Below are 16,381 nucleotides of genomic sequence, written 5' to 3' on the forward strand. Positions count from 1 at the left end.
ATGTAAAGTAAATAATATAAATATAATAAAATAATATAAACAATCAAATCATTTCACCGGAAGATGGATTGGAAATGGTAGAGCAGTATAATGGCCATCAAGGTTCCTGGACCTGTCGCCAAGGGACGGGGGGTGTTGCGTTACTTGACGTCGCGTCGTTTGTAAAAGTAAAATCATTATTTTCAACATTTACAATAAAGAGTAGAAAATGCATTTGGAAGTATAAGGAGAAGGTATGTTCAAAGAGCTATAAATAAAATTGAATGAATAATAAATTTGTGCAATAGGCAGGGTGGTAACCCTTTCGAACATGTAGAGCATTACAAAGTAGTTTGTAGAAGTTGATTTATTTATAATAACATCGATTAATATTATGCATATTATTAGATTGTACACTGAGATTTTAAATTCATACTAAAAGAAGTTTTAGAATCTTTAAATTGCTGACCTGGTTATTATTTATTTGAATCTTTCAATTGGCTCGATTTTCCTTATTCAATGCTAATTAGCGTTGGTCAATATTGTTGCGATGAATATAATCAGATAATATCATTAATAAAAACAGACTCGAACTTGATCGAAGTTATTTTAAATGATAATTAAATTGTTTTGTTGTTGTTAAGATACCAAAAACAAAAAAGTATCAAGTGTGGCATATCATTGTACTCAGGAGACCGAGTTCTTTCAAAAACTAAAATACAAAATGCAGGTCCGTATTTAAAAAAATTATGTTGGCCTCTGTTTCTCACAAATTATCAGCTAATTTGAAAATCTAAAAATACTATCAGATAGCCCTAATAAAGTGGCTATGTGAATGTGCAATTAGTTTTTTGATTAAGAGTAACGACAGGAAAAAGTAAAATTGATTTTCAAAAAAATCCATTTTTTCTAAAAAACTCGGCAATCCTTGAAATTTTTAAAACTTTTTTGATGGCATCTTGGTAAACATCCCAAAGGGCAACTTTGCCCCAATTTAACCATCTTCGCATCTATTACGGTTTCCGAGATACCAATTCTCGGAAGTACCTCGAATTTGTAGTACCCTGTATATTTATAGCTTGAATCTAAATGTGAGAAGCTAAAAAAGTTTGCATTTAACAAAACTGTATTTTTATGAAACAAAATATTTTATGAATAAATATTTTAGAACAGTAGAACTTCCGACATAGTGCCACCTTTATTAAATTATATTTACAAAAAAAAGAGATACAACTTTACATTTATTAATTTATAAATACAACCAACAAGATTCACTATTAGTTAATGATGCTAAGCAGCTTATTGTTGCTGTGGTAGTTCAGATAATTGAGTTAGAAAATTAGTTTTTGTAAAGCCATCCGGTTTTTTATTTGACTATTAAGGACCGACATTCTTTTTACTGGAAAATAATTTCAGAAAAATAGTAAAATTTCAATAATAATAATTGAATATAAATATATAATAATAATTGAAAAGACCGGGTGGTAAATTTTTACAATGTTATAGGTATATAATATTATACTTCCATGTACTCTTTATGTAGATTGGTGTCAAATATTTAACAATAATAGAAAAATTTGCTGTTGTTTATTTTTTCGTATCCTATTTGTTTAGCCCAAATTGTTGCTTGTATAAATTATGACTGTCATATATTCTCTTGTTGAACTGACTATAGATGATTGTGTTTAGAATCAGTAAAATATATTTTATGCCAATATTAGATTGTCTTATTTATTTATTTTAAGGAATAGTGTACCGAGCAATAATAATCCCCACCATGCTATATGGAAGCGAAACCTGATGGGTGCCATACCGCCGACATATGAACGCATTAAACAAGTTACAACAGAGACACCTTAGACAACTCTTTAGAATCAAATGGTTCCACCATGTCTCAAACGTATCGGTCCTTGAAAAAGCTAACTTCGAGAGCGTTGAAGTCATGATTACCAAATCCCACTTAAGATGGGCTGGTCCCGTATGCAGAATGCAATAAAACCGCCTACCAAAATCTCTGCTTTACGGTGAGCTTGTAGATGGTAAGGGAAAACCGGGTGGACAATTCAAAAGGTACAAAGATATTTTCCACAAAAACTTAAAGGGGATAAACATGCAGAATGAGTGGGAAGAAGCAGCGCACAATAGAACAAGGGAAGAGAATTGTAAACTCAGTTAACAGCGACAACCAAAAAGTAAAGAGGCAACAAAGTAATGAGATTTTTGAATGTCCGGAGTGCGGAAGAGAGATAAAATCGGGCTTTTCAGTCACAGAAAAGCTCATGAAAGAAAACGCTTTGCGCAACCATCTTCTTGATGCGTGTCAAATACTCGTCAGCGAGTAATGGCAGTATGTTTGTATGTATGTATGTCTTATTTATCTATTTTATAGAGTGCAATTTATGTAATGTATCTGTATCTCATCCAGAAAGTTTACACAACACACAACAATAGCCATCGGGTCGTATTATTCGATCATGAGATCTAAAGTTATAATATTCTCAACTCAAAAAGATCTCTATGAAGTAATGAAAATCGGTTACAAAGACGACGACAGTTCGTCGTTCGGGGTTTTTCCTAAAAAAATTTGTTCACCCCGCTTGTACATTATAATTTTCAGAACTTATTTTTGTGCTGACTTTCAAGCCAGAGAAATAAAATTCACTAAAAATTTTTATTGCTTCCTTAAATATATACAGGGGTACGAAAAATTACTAGTCTATTTTAAATATTTATTTAACATAAAAACTTCGTTATTTCAAATGCAACACTACGCGTATTTTTTTAAATAAGTTGAAAAATCGCTTTTCATTCAAAATCTGAGCCAGATATGTATAGTTTTTATTTAAATCTTGCTTCGACTTATTTTAAAAAATACATAGTGTTGTATTTGAAATAACAAAGTTTTTATGTAAAATAAATATTTAAAATAGACCAGCTTTTTTGATACCCCTGTATACATTTAAGGAAGCAATAAATTTTTAATTTATTTTTTTTTCAATATTTTTTAAAGTTTATTTCTCTGGCTTCAAAGTGAGCACAAGAATTAACTCTGAAAAGTAAAATGTACAGGGTGTTGACAATATTTTTTCTTATAGCATGCTAAATATATATTTAAATGTCTCAAAAACCAAAGAATTTAAACATATTAAACCCTTATAATAAATGCCTTATTTTATGACCAAGAATCCAAAAATGAAATAAAATACCGGGTGTTCCATAAGAAAGAATATAACTTTGGTATGGATCTTGGTTCCGACACACCCTGTACATTTGAAAATAATTTTGAATTATGCACATTGCCTGTCTACATATACCCATAAACATTTTTGTTTCTACATCTTTCCGTTTTCGTATAATCAACTGAGGCGAATGAGGTACGCCACCCTGTATACTTTTATTTCAAATACAACACCCCCCTGTATTTTTTAAAATAAATCGAAGCAGATTCAAATGCTCTTTTAAATTATATTAGGGTTTCCTATACCTAAACTAAACGTCCTATACCCATCTATACAGGGTGTCCCAGAAATAAGTGCAAGTATTTTAAATGATAGTATAGTTCAACTCCAGAAACACGTCTATAATAATATAACGTTTTTTTCGCGAAAAAAAAATTTGAAAATTCGAAATTTTTGAACAATTTTTTGGAAATTTTTTTAGTTGTTAGTTAAAAAACATAATTTCTTGATAATATGGCAACGTAGATATTAGATTAAATTTACAAGAAAGAAAATCCAGAAAAGATCCAATAGTTCTCAAAATTTTAGCAAAAAATATTTTTTTTGGAAATTTTTAAAATAAAATAACTCCGTTATTTTGGACTTATTTGAAAAACGTAAAAGAGAAAATATGTTTCTTTTATCGAGATCTACCACCACTTAAAATACTTGCACTTATTTCTGAGACACCCTGTATAGGTCAGATTTTGAATAGAGATTTTCAATAAAATATGGCAAGCAAGAGGGCTGGTGTCGTCATGGCAAGTTTCTAGTGACAGTTAGTAGCATGGTTAGTAGCTATTGTCAAAAATATTGTAATTTTCTTTTAATAACCTTGAGTTCGTCACCTTTCAAAAAGTTCATCGCGGATTCATTCATGCCATGAAGCTCCGTTCTCAGAACAACGTCGTGTCGCGGGCGACACAGTTTGACATTTCAAACAACCAATGGGAGCTGTACTAAATTTAAAATTGACAGCTGTTTGAATTTTGTACAAATCTGATTGGTTCTTGGTTGCGAGGGGCTTAAACGTCAGTTAAACCCTTGTTTATATATTATACATAATCAAGGGTTAAACCAGGGTTAAACCAATTGGTAGACAACTGACGTTTAAAGCCCCGTTCTCAGAACAGCGACTGTCGCCAGCGACACGTCAAAAGAACCAATGAGATTTGTACAAAATTCAAACAGCTGTCAATTTTAAATTTAGTATAGCTCCCATTGGTTGTTTGAAATGTCAAACTGTGTCGCCCGCGACCCGACGTCGCACAGTGCTTCGTCCCATGGACAAAAATCGAAAAAAAAGTTAAAATTTACTAATATCTGAATATGTAATTTTATACTTATAGCAATGTTCAACCATCCTGTATATTATTTTTCACAAAAATACATTTTTTTTCACGTTTTTTGTTAGTAAATATTTTCATTAAAAATAAATTTTGCGATCATTATCTTATATCAGTGAAAAAAATAACATTCATCGTAGTTCTGTATATGGAGTTAAACGGTACGTACTTAATTGAAAGCCACTATGGATATTGTTAAACAAGGTATGTACTTTAAATTTATTTCTGAACAAGTTCGTTATTGTTTAGTTTTTATTTATTTTTTAAGATGATTCTTAAATGGGTATAAAAATTTTACATTTTCAAACTTCAAAAAGGCATTAAAAAAAACATATCAAAACATATCGTATTTATTGAATATTTTTGTTGCCATATTCATACACTTTTAATTTTTGTATAGTTCACCTGCGTCTGCTTGCGACGAACTTTATTTTATAATACTTTTCAGATGGAGTAAAATTGATAAGCAATGCCGATCTGGTTAATACTTGGCTTCATCATAAGGACAAGAACTCAAAATTATTTATATTTCAAAAAATGTGTTCTTTATTAGATATTGATGAACCTTCCAGTCCAATGAGATAACCACTTGTGCCTGAGCCCACTATGTTGGAGCGAAACGTGGCATAAAAATGTTTCCATCTTTCAATTTATTATAAAACCTCATACCCAAGAAAACGAAAAAATAATATATGGATATGGTCTATTAGAGAGGTAACTATTAACATCCGAACCCCTCATACCAACAAAAAGAACAGTAACAAAGCGAAAAAGTAACATATTAGAAAATGATGTACAGAAATATCTTATATGTGAGGATATTTCATCTACCTGTGATTTGAATACTATAAATTTGGAAGATTCTGTCAGCAATGATTCTTCTGAATCAGAGTAGTTACGATCTATGCATTTTGTTGTCCTAAAGTAAATTTATAGTATCTTAAGTTTTTTTTTAATTAAATATAGCATTAATGTTTCTTTTTCATTAAAGAAAAATATTTTTATCTTATATTAGGTTTATATTGTAGGAATCATGTTCTAATGTTATTCCAATTCTTTTTTATCACAGGGATTTATTTAATACTTACACCGTTTTCATACTATAAATTATTATTTCCTTAGATGGAACACAGCTCCAACATTTTTATTATTTATAAGATTTATTTTCATAAACGTGGGACTAAGAACATCATCATTTAGTACAATGAGAGTACTCGGCTCTGGTGCACAATAGGTCCCCACGCATTTAACACTTTTTTGGGATTTTTTTGCAAGATTATCTTAAACTGAATATTTTTAAGCATAAAAATTGTTGGATGAAAGTGTTTTATCTTTAAAAAGCGGCAAAAAAACGTATTTTAGGTACAGGCGACGGACAGTAAATATGTTAAATTTTCTACACGGATTCAGTAAAAACATCACATATTAGTACTTTATTACCTTATATAGACGTGGAATGATCTAATTTAAGCACAAAAATGTAACGAATCTTCTTTGTAAGCATAAAAATTAAGAAAATATATTTATTTACATCAGCTCAAGCTAGCAATTTTATGACTTTTTCGATTGACAGTTAATCGATCATCGGTATGTCATCTATGGCCTTCGCATAGAATTTGCGACGTTGTCAATAAAATTACTTTATATGATTTTCTTCTGAAATAAAGTTGTTGTGGAGGGACTTAAAACGGTAAGTTATCACTTTAGTGCAACAAAAATTGAACTGTCTAGTAGCTTATTCGTTAGTGTGGATTATTTTAAAGCAATTTCTGAAATAAAATTTGCGGATTTTTCAGGTTCTACGAAAATATAAGTTTTTTTAATATATACTGTTTTTCGACGCGTAATCAATGAAGTTTTGTCATTAGGCTCAATTAGGTTAGCCTGGTTATTTGGAAGGTGGTAATGCATTGGTTAGCCTGGTTATTTGGAGGGTGTTAATGCAATGGTTAGCCTGGTTATTTGGAGGGTGGTAATGCATTGGTTAGCCTGGTTATTTGGAGGGTGTTAATGCATTGGTTAGCCTGGTTATTTGGGGGTGTTAATGCATTGGTTAGCCTGGTTATTTGGAGGGTGGTAATGCATTGGTTAGCATGGTTATTTGGAGGGTGTTAATGCATTGGTTAGCCTGGTTATTTGGGGGTGTTAATGCATTGGTTAGGTTAGGTTAGATAGGCTGGTTATTTGGAGGGTGGTAATGCATTGGTTAGCCTGATTATTTGGAGGGTGTTAATGCATTGGTTAGCCTGGTGATTTGGAGGGTGTTAATGCATTGGTTAGCCTGGTTATTTGGGGGTGTTAACCCTAGAATACTAACCTTATTTGGCTGCCTATTAATACTAACCTTCGTAAAATTTACGACTTTAAAAAAGAACACGATTTACAGAAAACATTTTTAATATTTATTAACTGTAACTACACATTGATTAATTCATTTGATATTTATAATTACGAACATTAAAAAAGAAACAAAAAAATTACATTTTTGAAGAACAAGAAACACAACAAAAAGCACGGTGTTCTCCACAAATAGGCCGTTGACAGTGCTTACAATAGTTGGTCGTCATTCTGCGTTTTTTTGAAGGACAGAATTGACACATCGCATGTTTGTTTTCAATAGGAGTTGCTCTTTCCTGTGGTCCATCTGAATTTAAAATATTTTCGATTATCAGTCTTAGCGAGCGGGTAAAGTTGGCCAAGTTTTCCGCTGCTCCAACCATGGTTTTATTAGTTGCTCTGATAATAAACACATAATTTTTTTTCTCGAGATTGTTTCTAATCCCTTTCTTCGTTGGTTATGATTATAAACAATCCATGAATTAATACAGGCTATATTAATCATACCGTAGAAGAGACAAAGCGGCCATCTCCTTGTTTTCCTTGATACGTTCATGTTCCCGCACATCTGGTCAAATGTATCTACACCATATTTGGTTGCATTATAAAACGTGATAATGTCAGGTTTTCCAGTCTTATCACAAAGTATTGGACCATCATGCAATGTTGAGAGAAGAAGAACGGATTTGTTTGTTTTGGTTTTATATGAAACCAGAGTTTTTTCACCGTCGAAACAAAAGAGTGAACTCCCAATTTCTCGATTTTTCAGGTTCAATAGTTCTGGAGGAATCTCTTTTTTATTCTGTCTTAGGGTTCCTACTAAGGTTAAATTGTAAGGGGCTTTTAGAAGGTCTGTAGCCAGGGGTACCGAAGTGAACCAATTATCGGTTGTTATATTCCGGTTGCTACCATGTACTGCTTGGGTCAATTTTTTAACATAAAATTCTCCGAGTGGTTGGCCATTTGTTTTAGTCCCTTTGCCCAAATACGGATCGGCATCATACATGTATTTAGTACCGACATCACACATCATAACAATTTTTAGTCCATATTTAGCTGGCTTATTTGGGATGTACATCCTAAAGGGACATCTTCCCCTGAAAGCCAGCAGCTGTTCGTCGATTGTAAGGTAGGATCCCGTTTATACGATTTTCTGCATTTATCCATTAAGTCGTCCCATATTTCTCGTATTGCCGCTAATGAATCAGATTTTTTCCTTTCTGACCGAGTGGCTTTATCATCAAATCGAAGACACTCTATGAGAAACTCATTGTTGCTTTATATATTGAACCTGAAAGCTTTTCGTTGAACATTTCTCTCTTGCCAAGTGATTATCCTTTTGAGAGGCCGCGAATATTAAAAGTCCCAATAAGGCATGCAATTCTTCCTGTTTTACGTCTGAGTTAGTGTACTTACTTGTCTTATATTTTTGAGCTCGAATGAATATCTCAGCATTTGTATAATTAACAATTAACATTTCAATGAAAAACGTCTAAAGAAGTAAATGCTTCTTTGACAGCATTAGTGGGACCTTGCATGATGTGTACAATATTGCGTTTGGGAGTTCTTCTCGGTGCTTTTGGCTCGGATGACCACCTGTGTCCGTTTTTACCTTTTAGACTTGTGGGAAGGCGTAGCCGCTTTACAGGTTTATCTACGGTACTTCCTATTGTTATAATATCCTGTGTTGCATCTTGATTTTCTTCCTGATTATCTGACACCGTATTTTCATCCTCAGGATTGACTGCAATACAAGATAAATTGCTTACTTTGGATGCCTTTTTTCTTTTCTTACTTGTAGATGGTAAGTCATATTCTGAATCAGTGTCACTGCTAGTTGTCGGCTCAAATTCAGACTCAGATGGACTAAAGGCTTCTGTCTGGAACCGCTTTCTGTCTCATCACAATTATCATCATTTTCACCCGGCAAAAACCCTTCTAAGCCTTTTTGGGCTTCTAACAGTAGTTCTCTTTCAGTTAATGGTCTTATCCTATCCCACTTTTTAGCTGCCATGATATATTCTGAAAAAAAGTAGAATCTAGCAATATTGAAGAAAAATATTCAAACAAGGGCATATGATTAAATATAACGTTAATACTAACCTTCGTAAAAACTACGACGTCGCTGCTGAATTAACACTCTTCCGATCACCATACTATGCACACTGGGCCACCAACCTACGCACACTGATATTTAGTAGAAGACTAGAAGAGCGCACAACGGAAAGGGGTCTACCGCGACGATAAAATCGTGGTCGAAATTAAGTATCGTCGTAAAATTTACGATGGTTAGTATTCTAGGGTTAATGCATTGGTTAGGTTAGGTTAGATATTCTGGTTATTTGGAGGGTGGTAATGCATTGGTTAGTCTGGTTATTTGGAGGGTGTTAATGCATTGGTTAGCCTGGTTATTTGGGGGTGTTAATGCATTGGTTAGGTTAGGTTGGTGGGGAGTGTTTGGAAGTACGCAGATCACATCGATTTCGGAATCTTACTGAACAAATCCGGGAAAAATATATTTTTAAACAATTGTGCTAAATACTGTGTAATGATTTTATTGTCAATTTATTTTTATAGTGTTTTTGTTTTGCCTTGTTTATTATATTTTTAATTTTTCGTGTTCTTAAAGTGCGTACTAAATGTAAAAAAAATGAATATAAAGTAGAACGTTTTCGTCGATTTTACACAGGGTGAGTATGGCAACACTGTGCATAACCTTGTATTTTACTGTCTTTATTAGGGTTATAATAGGGAGTTTTCGGAATGGAATGTAGTGAAAATTTGGAATTTTCAATTATTTTTTTTCGTAGAAAAAGTGGTTCATCCAACAATTTTTTTCTTTTAAACCATTCCATTAACTATGGGATCCACATTAAAAATTAAAAAAACCACGATTTCGTGGGGACCTGTTCTGCACAAGACCCAGAGTACTCATCATTTGTGTCAAATAAACCTAGTTTGAATCTTAGGTTTGAATAAATTGCCTACAAATCCTACAATAAAAGGGAAGTTTTGCATTTTTGTCCTCTAGAGCCATATGCCATATGTTCGAAGCACTGTGCGTCGTTCTGAAAACGAGGCCAATGCCTTCTATTAAAAGATCAGCCTACGGGCGAGATTTATGACGTCACGCTAGTTAGATATAACGGATTAATAAATATGTTGTAGAATACATGGAAAACATAATTATTCCTCAGATTTTTGGTTTGTATTTTAAAAATGATAGTTTAAATGAAATATACATAATATACAGTTAATAACTACAACATATATACCTATTTATAGTAATAAATACTTTGGCAAATAAACTATGAACCATACATATGCAGCAAATGTTTTACAATGTACAAATAATGTATAGGTACATAAGATAATGGGTAAAATGTAAATATATTTTAAATTTTGGGGTTTGAAAATCGATCTAATTTAACAAAAAACATTGAATATCTACTAATAGTGATGTATTATTATTTGCATTCACAAAATTTATATGTATATTTTGCAAGTATCAATGTTCGAAAAATTATATTTACAAATAATACAATATTATCTAAAAAAGGCGTCAGCGATGGCTATGAAATGAAGATCGCTGGCATTTTATATGTTAAATTATTCTAAAATTTTTGATTTTCTTGGGATTTTTTAGGTTCGGGAAAAAACGCTGATTAAGTTTTCATTTGGGTTTTCATTATTTTTATTCGGTTTAAAAAAAAAACGTTTCGGCTAACTATAGCCTTCACAGTGTTGTGTCATATGAGAAAAATAGTGTCGAATATAATCCAAAAATTACATATACAATATAATTCACACCTCATAATGTTTACTGCAATTAATAAACTAATATAAACTTATCAAAAGATGACCACATATTTTTAAAATTATTATTCTTAACACTAAAATTATCTACATTGACTATGGAGTACGCAGTAAACATTATGTGCGTGGTGTGCATATTTTATATGCAATTTTTTGGATTATATTCGACACTATTTTTTTCATATGACACAACACTGATGGAGGCTATAATGTTAGCCGAACCGTTTTTTTTTAAACCAAATAAAAATAATGAAAAACCAAATGAAAAATCAATCAGCGTTTTTCCCGAACCTAAAAATCCCAAGAAAATCAAAAATTTTAGAATATTTAGAATCAAGGTTCAAGAATATCAAATTTTCCAAGATTGTAAAATTCTAGTTAATTATTTTATGTGTACAGTTATTTAGGGAATGTCATCGATGTTCATTTCCAAGCCAACTAGACGCCGATTTTTTTCGATGATACGGTATAATTCTTACGTAAAATGTAAATAACATTAGACCAATTAAAACAAAGAAATATGAATTTCTTAGTATTTTTAGTAACACCTTTATTCTTAAAACTTAATTTTGTATTATGCAAATATACCAATTTTATTGTTATTTTATTCATATTGTATTCAGCCATCACTTAAATATTTGATATTAATTTGGTATTATAAATAATCAATACTATTCATTAAAAATTACTGAACAAATATATGTTATGCTTAACATACATTATATATTATCAAACAAAAACACATTCTTCTTTTAAACTGTATCAGTCTTGTCTTTACAAAAATCTTTTTTTAAAATTTGAACTCAAAATAATAATCTTTTTCATGATCTCTAATACACATATTCTTTATTTTTCCCTAGATCATAATACCTACTTACGTGTTTGAATCTATCGAAGCTGAACCAGCAACACTTGGAGTGGAGATTCCACAATATGAATAAAATAAACATAATTGTCCAGTTTCATTAATACCATCATGGGAGAATATTATTTTTAAATTTATTAAAGATATTTTCAATAAAATTCTCTTGATTTATAACTCGTACCCACTTTTCTTGCTCTTCCGGACACTTTAGGCTGCCTAGTATAATAACTATCCTTAGTAACTATCCTTTCCACCAGGAACACAACAAAGATGAGGCATAGCACCAATAACACACTCCACTTAAGCTTTATTGATGAATTGTTAGAGTCTTAAAAAACACACACAAAAATCACGATAAGTAAAAAATGTATGGGCACTTTTAGGTTAAATCACTTGCACAACGTGTAATTTTTAAAATTTCTATTTTTTTATGCGAAACCGAGAGTGACCATATATCTGGTAGTAGTTTATGTCACTTCAACACCAAAATAATTAGTTTTTTGCACTACAATAATAAATAATACCAAAAATCAAAGAGTTAAAACCAAAAATCAACCGACAAAATATGAAACGGAATCTAACCCAATATCTAAGTATGTACAGCTGATGAAGTAAACAAAAGTCCGCCCGTAGGCTGATCTTTTAATAGAAGGCATTGACGAGGCTTTAAAGCATTGTTATCTGTCAACTAAGTCTGTCAACTTTTGCTGTCAACCATAACCAGTTAACGAGGTTAACGGTTGATCGCTCGAAATTGGCTTATTGTTATTATGGTCAGTTATGGTTAAATAACATCTGTAAACAACGGCGTGACATGCATGTAAAAAAGTTATAATTGATATCAATTTCGTTATAGCAATTTTAAAATTATTCAGTGTAATATTTATGAATAACACATCACATAAAAGCTGTAAAATTAGTAAAGCCCAGTGTAAACCGATAATTTGTGTTCTACCAGTTGTGATATAACTGTTCTTTCTGTAAACAGAAGAGCATGTTACAATGACCATTCGTTCGTTTATATTGTGTTTTATAATATATCATTTTATTAACAAATGTGAGCAATGCTCTAACGAATATCCTTTTCAAGTTCATTTAGGAACAAGGACACCATATCGAAGTGTGTCCAATATATCATTTGATAAAATTTATTATAATGGTAATTGTATAAAAATAGAATTGGTAGTTACTTATATTATATACTGTTTTATCATGCAGGATGTGTATCAACTAAAATTTGGATGATTGTAAGACATGGGACGAGAAATCCAAGTGTGACAAATATTGAAGACATGAAAAACAAACTTCCAAAAATTCAACAATTGATATTGGAAAATGAGAATCTGCCAAATGGTATTAAACATTTTTAAAACTGGCTTTACTAATTTACAAAACAATCTTTTTAGATAATATTAAAAACCGTGATCTGGATTTATTCCGTAAATGGAGAACCCGCTTAGATATTGATGATGAAACAAAACTTACCCATGAGGGTGAAGAAGAAATGTTACTGTTAGCAGAAAGAATGCAAAATCGCTTTCCTGATATTTTTAATGAAGTTTACAGTAACACAACGTACAAAGTTGGTTATTTAAATTATATGATTGATTTTTAAAAAATATCTATCCATTTAATTTTTTTAGTTCAGATATACCTATTCCCAAAGAACAAAGAAAAGTGCATTATATTTTGCTGCAGGTTTATTCGGAAAACACACAGCTAAAGAAGTTTGGTTTCCGGAACCTTTAAAGAAGGATCCAATTTTAAGAGTATGACTTGGTTTTTTGTTTTGTTACTTCTTACTACTGTGTTTTTTATAGTTTTATAAATTATGTGATAAATGGAGACAGGAAATCAAAGCCAAAGAAAAAGATACCGGTCAATATAAAAAGTTTGCTGCTGGTTTTGAAATGACTGATGTAATACGGAATGTTAATAAAAGATTGGGATTGCAAGATGAAATTGATTTAGGTATGTGTGCTAATTCCACGATGCTGCTTGTTATCTGTCCTATTTTTTATAGGTGATATTTATGTCATGTATATCACATGCGGTTTTGAGACGGCTTGGAATAAGCAAAGTAAATCGCCTTGGTGTTCTGTGTTTTCTGAAGAAGATTTTAAAGTATATTCTAATACAAGTTTAGATAAATATATTACAGTTTATTTTTTAAAGGTTCTCGAGTATATGGAAGATCTCAAATATTATTGGGTTGATGGATATGGACATGAGTTAACATATCAACAAGCCTGTCCGGCATTTGGTGATATGATCAGTCACCTAGATATGTAAGAAACCCCTTAACAATTATTTTGTAAATTTTTCTGATTCACAATGTTTTAGATCTAACCAATATCCTAAAGCAACTATATATTTTACCCATTCTGGTACATTGTTAAAAATGCTGGCTCATATGGGTTTGTATAAGGATCAGGAAGCATTAAGATCAACAAATTATAACAAAATGACTAATAGAAAATGGAGAACTAGCTTGATTGATGCTTTTGGTACTAATTTGGCTTTTGTATTATTTAAGTAAGACTGCTTTGTGTCCGGTTAATATATAATTTTTACTATATGGTTTAAATTTTAGCTGTAACGGTAACCAAGAAATTTTAACACTTCACCAAGAAAACATTGTCAGATTACCTCCATGTCCCGATTCTGATTTATGTGATTATAACAAAATATTGGACTACTACAGTCATAGCTTAAAAAAGTGTGATTTTACTGCAATGTGTAACAAAACTGATGACTAATTGTCTATTTGATTTAATTTTATTTATATGACAAAATAGATTTTATTTATTTCAGAAAATATTTATATTTATACATATGTTTTAAAATAAATCAATGATAAAGCCCGTTCAATGATAACGCCCGTTCGAAAAATGGCGTCGGACGTGAGTGTCTGCTCGCGATGTTCCGACAATTTTATAGTTAATTCTAAGTCAATAGTGTGTGGTTTGTGTAAAAATAAGTTCCATTCGGCTTGCGTTAGTCTAAGAGACGAAATTTGTAAAATTGTGCCCAAAGTAGCTAATATCTATTGGTTTTGTGATAATTGTGAGTTGTGAGACAATTGTAAATAAAAATCTGCCTAAATTAAATGCAGTACCGGATAGTACGCATGTCGATATACGTCTATGCGAAAAAGAAATCGAATGCTAAAGAGAGAAGATACTAACTGACCGTCTACTTCAAGAAATGGAACAGTCCAATGACCTCCTGAAATCAAAAATGAATCACATCTTAAAAAATGGAATGCAAGATAAGAAGAATTCCGAAGCAGGCCAAGTTTTTTTGCCGACGATTAAACCTAGCAGTTCCTACAGTGCAGCAGCAAAAAAGAATTTAAACACTGATTCATCGGTATTGTTGATAGAAAACCGAGATGGGAATTCCGATTAATATTTTAGAAACTATTGTAAATACCATCAATCCTGCGTCACTAAATGTATGTGTCAATGGTACAAAAAGAACAAAAAACGGTGCAGCAATTTTCTGTAACAAACAGTCTGATCTTCAAATTCTAAAAGACGCTTTAAATTCAAAATTAGGAAACAAGGTAAATGTGAATGAATCAAAAAAACTCAATCTAGATTGGAAAGTGCCCATAAGGACAATGTAAACACTATTTGGCGCTATTCTTGCAACGGTCGCGACCCAAAACTTTTGAAAATTTCGGAGCGGTTCGGCTTTTTCCGGAATTATATCGCCAAATATTGTTTAATCAAATTTATTATTATTTTCGTTTAATTTTATAAATAAAATACAGTGTGTTGCATACAAGAAACTTTATTTTATATAAGGACGCATGTATGAAATACCTATGAAACATTGGAAACCGACGTTATGCCACGATCCACGATGGTTTTTGCAGTTTACAGTTCTCAGCACAGCTTTTTAAGTTTTTAATGCCACTTTTTCACAATTATTACCGGTTGGAGTAAATAAAACTTGAATTAAACTCACAAGATAGCAATAATTACTTTGAAATGGACGCTATAAACACTTTTCGGAATTTCTTTAATGAGAGCGGTTGAGATTTTGAAAGATTATTATGATTTTTGAAGATTCTGACTTTGACAAGAGAAAATTATTTCTGTTTTTGTTTGCCGTTGTTCTTAGCGACCGCTATAGCAGCGCCAGATCACGTATAACGGTCGCGACCCAAAATAATTTCGCAACCTAAAATTTTTACGGGCTTTCCAATCTAAACTTGTTGCATTTATCTATGATTGACAACTGACCTTGCTAGTGACAATTCCATACTTGATAACATATTTTTATTAAACGATTTTCAAAATTTTAGTGTATCGGACTTTAAAATTGTTACAAAGTTAAAAACGATAAATAATTTGTGTAATATTGTATTGGAAGTGCCGTCTTTTATCTATAATAATCTTATTCAGAGAAGTTATATTTATATAGGCTGGCAACGGTGTTTTTTGACTGAACACTTAAACATTACTCGGTGTTATAATTGTTGTGTAATAGGTCATCTAAAAAAGACTGCAGAAGTAAAATTACCTGTGGTAGGTGTAGTGGCGAACATTCCTTTAAAGACTGTAAGTCTTCCGAAAATATATGTTTAAACTGTGTTAACCATAATAAAAAATATAAAAATAATATTCCTTTTGATCATTTGGCGACGGATGTTCATTCTATATAATTATGACGGCCGATGTTCATTCTATATAAATTATGTTAATAACTTTAAGAATAGAATTGACTATGGATAAACAATATAAACATAGATTGAGCTTACATCATATTAATATTAGATCACTTTTCAATAAGGTGAACGACGTTAAGAT

At 31.5% G+C, this 16,381-nt stretch overlaps 2 protein-coding genes across 2 annotated transcripts; one reads left to right on the forward strand and one right to left on the reverse strand.

Moving 5' to 3' along the window:
- Window positions 1-6,970: 6,970 nt before the first annotated feature.
- Window positions 6,971-9,466, reverse strand: LOC115874331. The gene is made up of 3 exons (XM_030889443.1): window positions 8,984-9,466; window positions 8,676-8,902; window positions 6,971-8,624 (listed from the first exon to the last, which is right to left on the reverse strand). Exons 1-3 carry the CDS (start codon window positions 9,033-9,035, stop codon window positions 8,553-8,555), a joined length of 351 nt encoding a protein of 116 aa, XP_030745303.1. The 5' UTR covers window positions 9,036-9,466; the 3' UTR covers window positions 6,971-8,552.
- Window positions 9,467-12,264: 2,798 nt separating this feature from the next.
- LOC115874332 (multiple inositol polyphosphate phosphatase 1) lies at window positions 12,265-14,426 on the forward strand. The gene is made up of 9 exons (XM_030889444.1): window positions 12,265-12,720; window positions 12,780-12,914; window positions 12,968-13,143; window positions 13,205-13,330; window positions 13,382-13,532; window positions 13,585-13,685; window positions 13,737-13,849; window positions 13,905-14,096; window positions 14,155-14,426. The coding sequence occupies exons 1-9, from the start codon at window positions 12,564-12,566 to the stop codon at window positions 14,318-14,320; spliced, it is 1,317 nt and encodes a 438-aa protein (XP_030745304.1). The 5' UTR covers window positions 12,265-12,563; the 3' UTR covers window positions 14,321-14,426.
- The last annotated feature ends 1,955 nt before the right edge of the window (window positions 14,427-16,381 follow it).

Source organism: Sitophilus oryzae, unplaced genomic scaffold (genome assembly GCF_002938485.1).
Source record: "Sitophilus oryzae breed Bouriz unplaced genomic scaffold, Soryzae_2.0 scaffold_1274_pilon_pilon, whole genome shotgun sequence".
NCBI lineage: Eukaryota > Metazoa > Arthropoda > Insecta > Coleoptera > Curculionidae > Sitophilus > Sitophilus oryzae.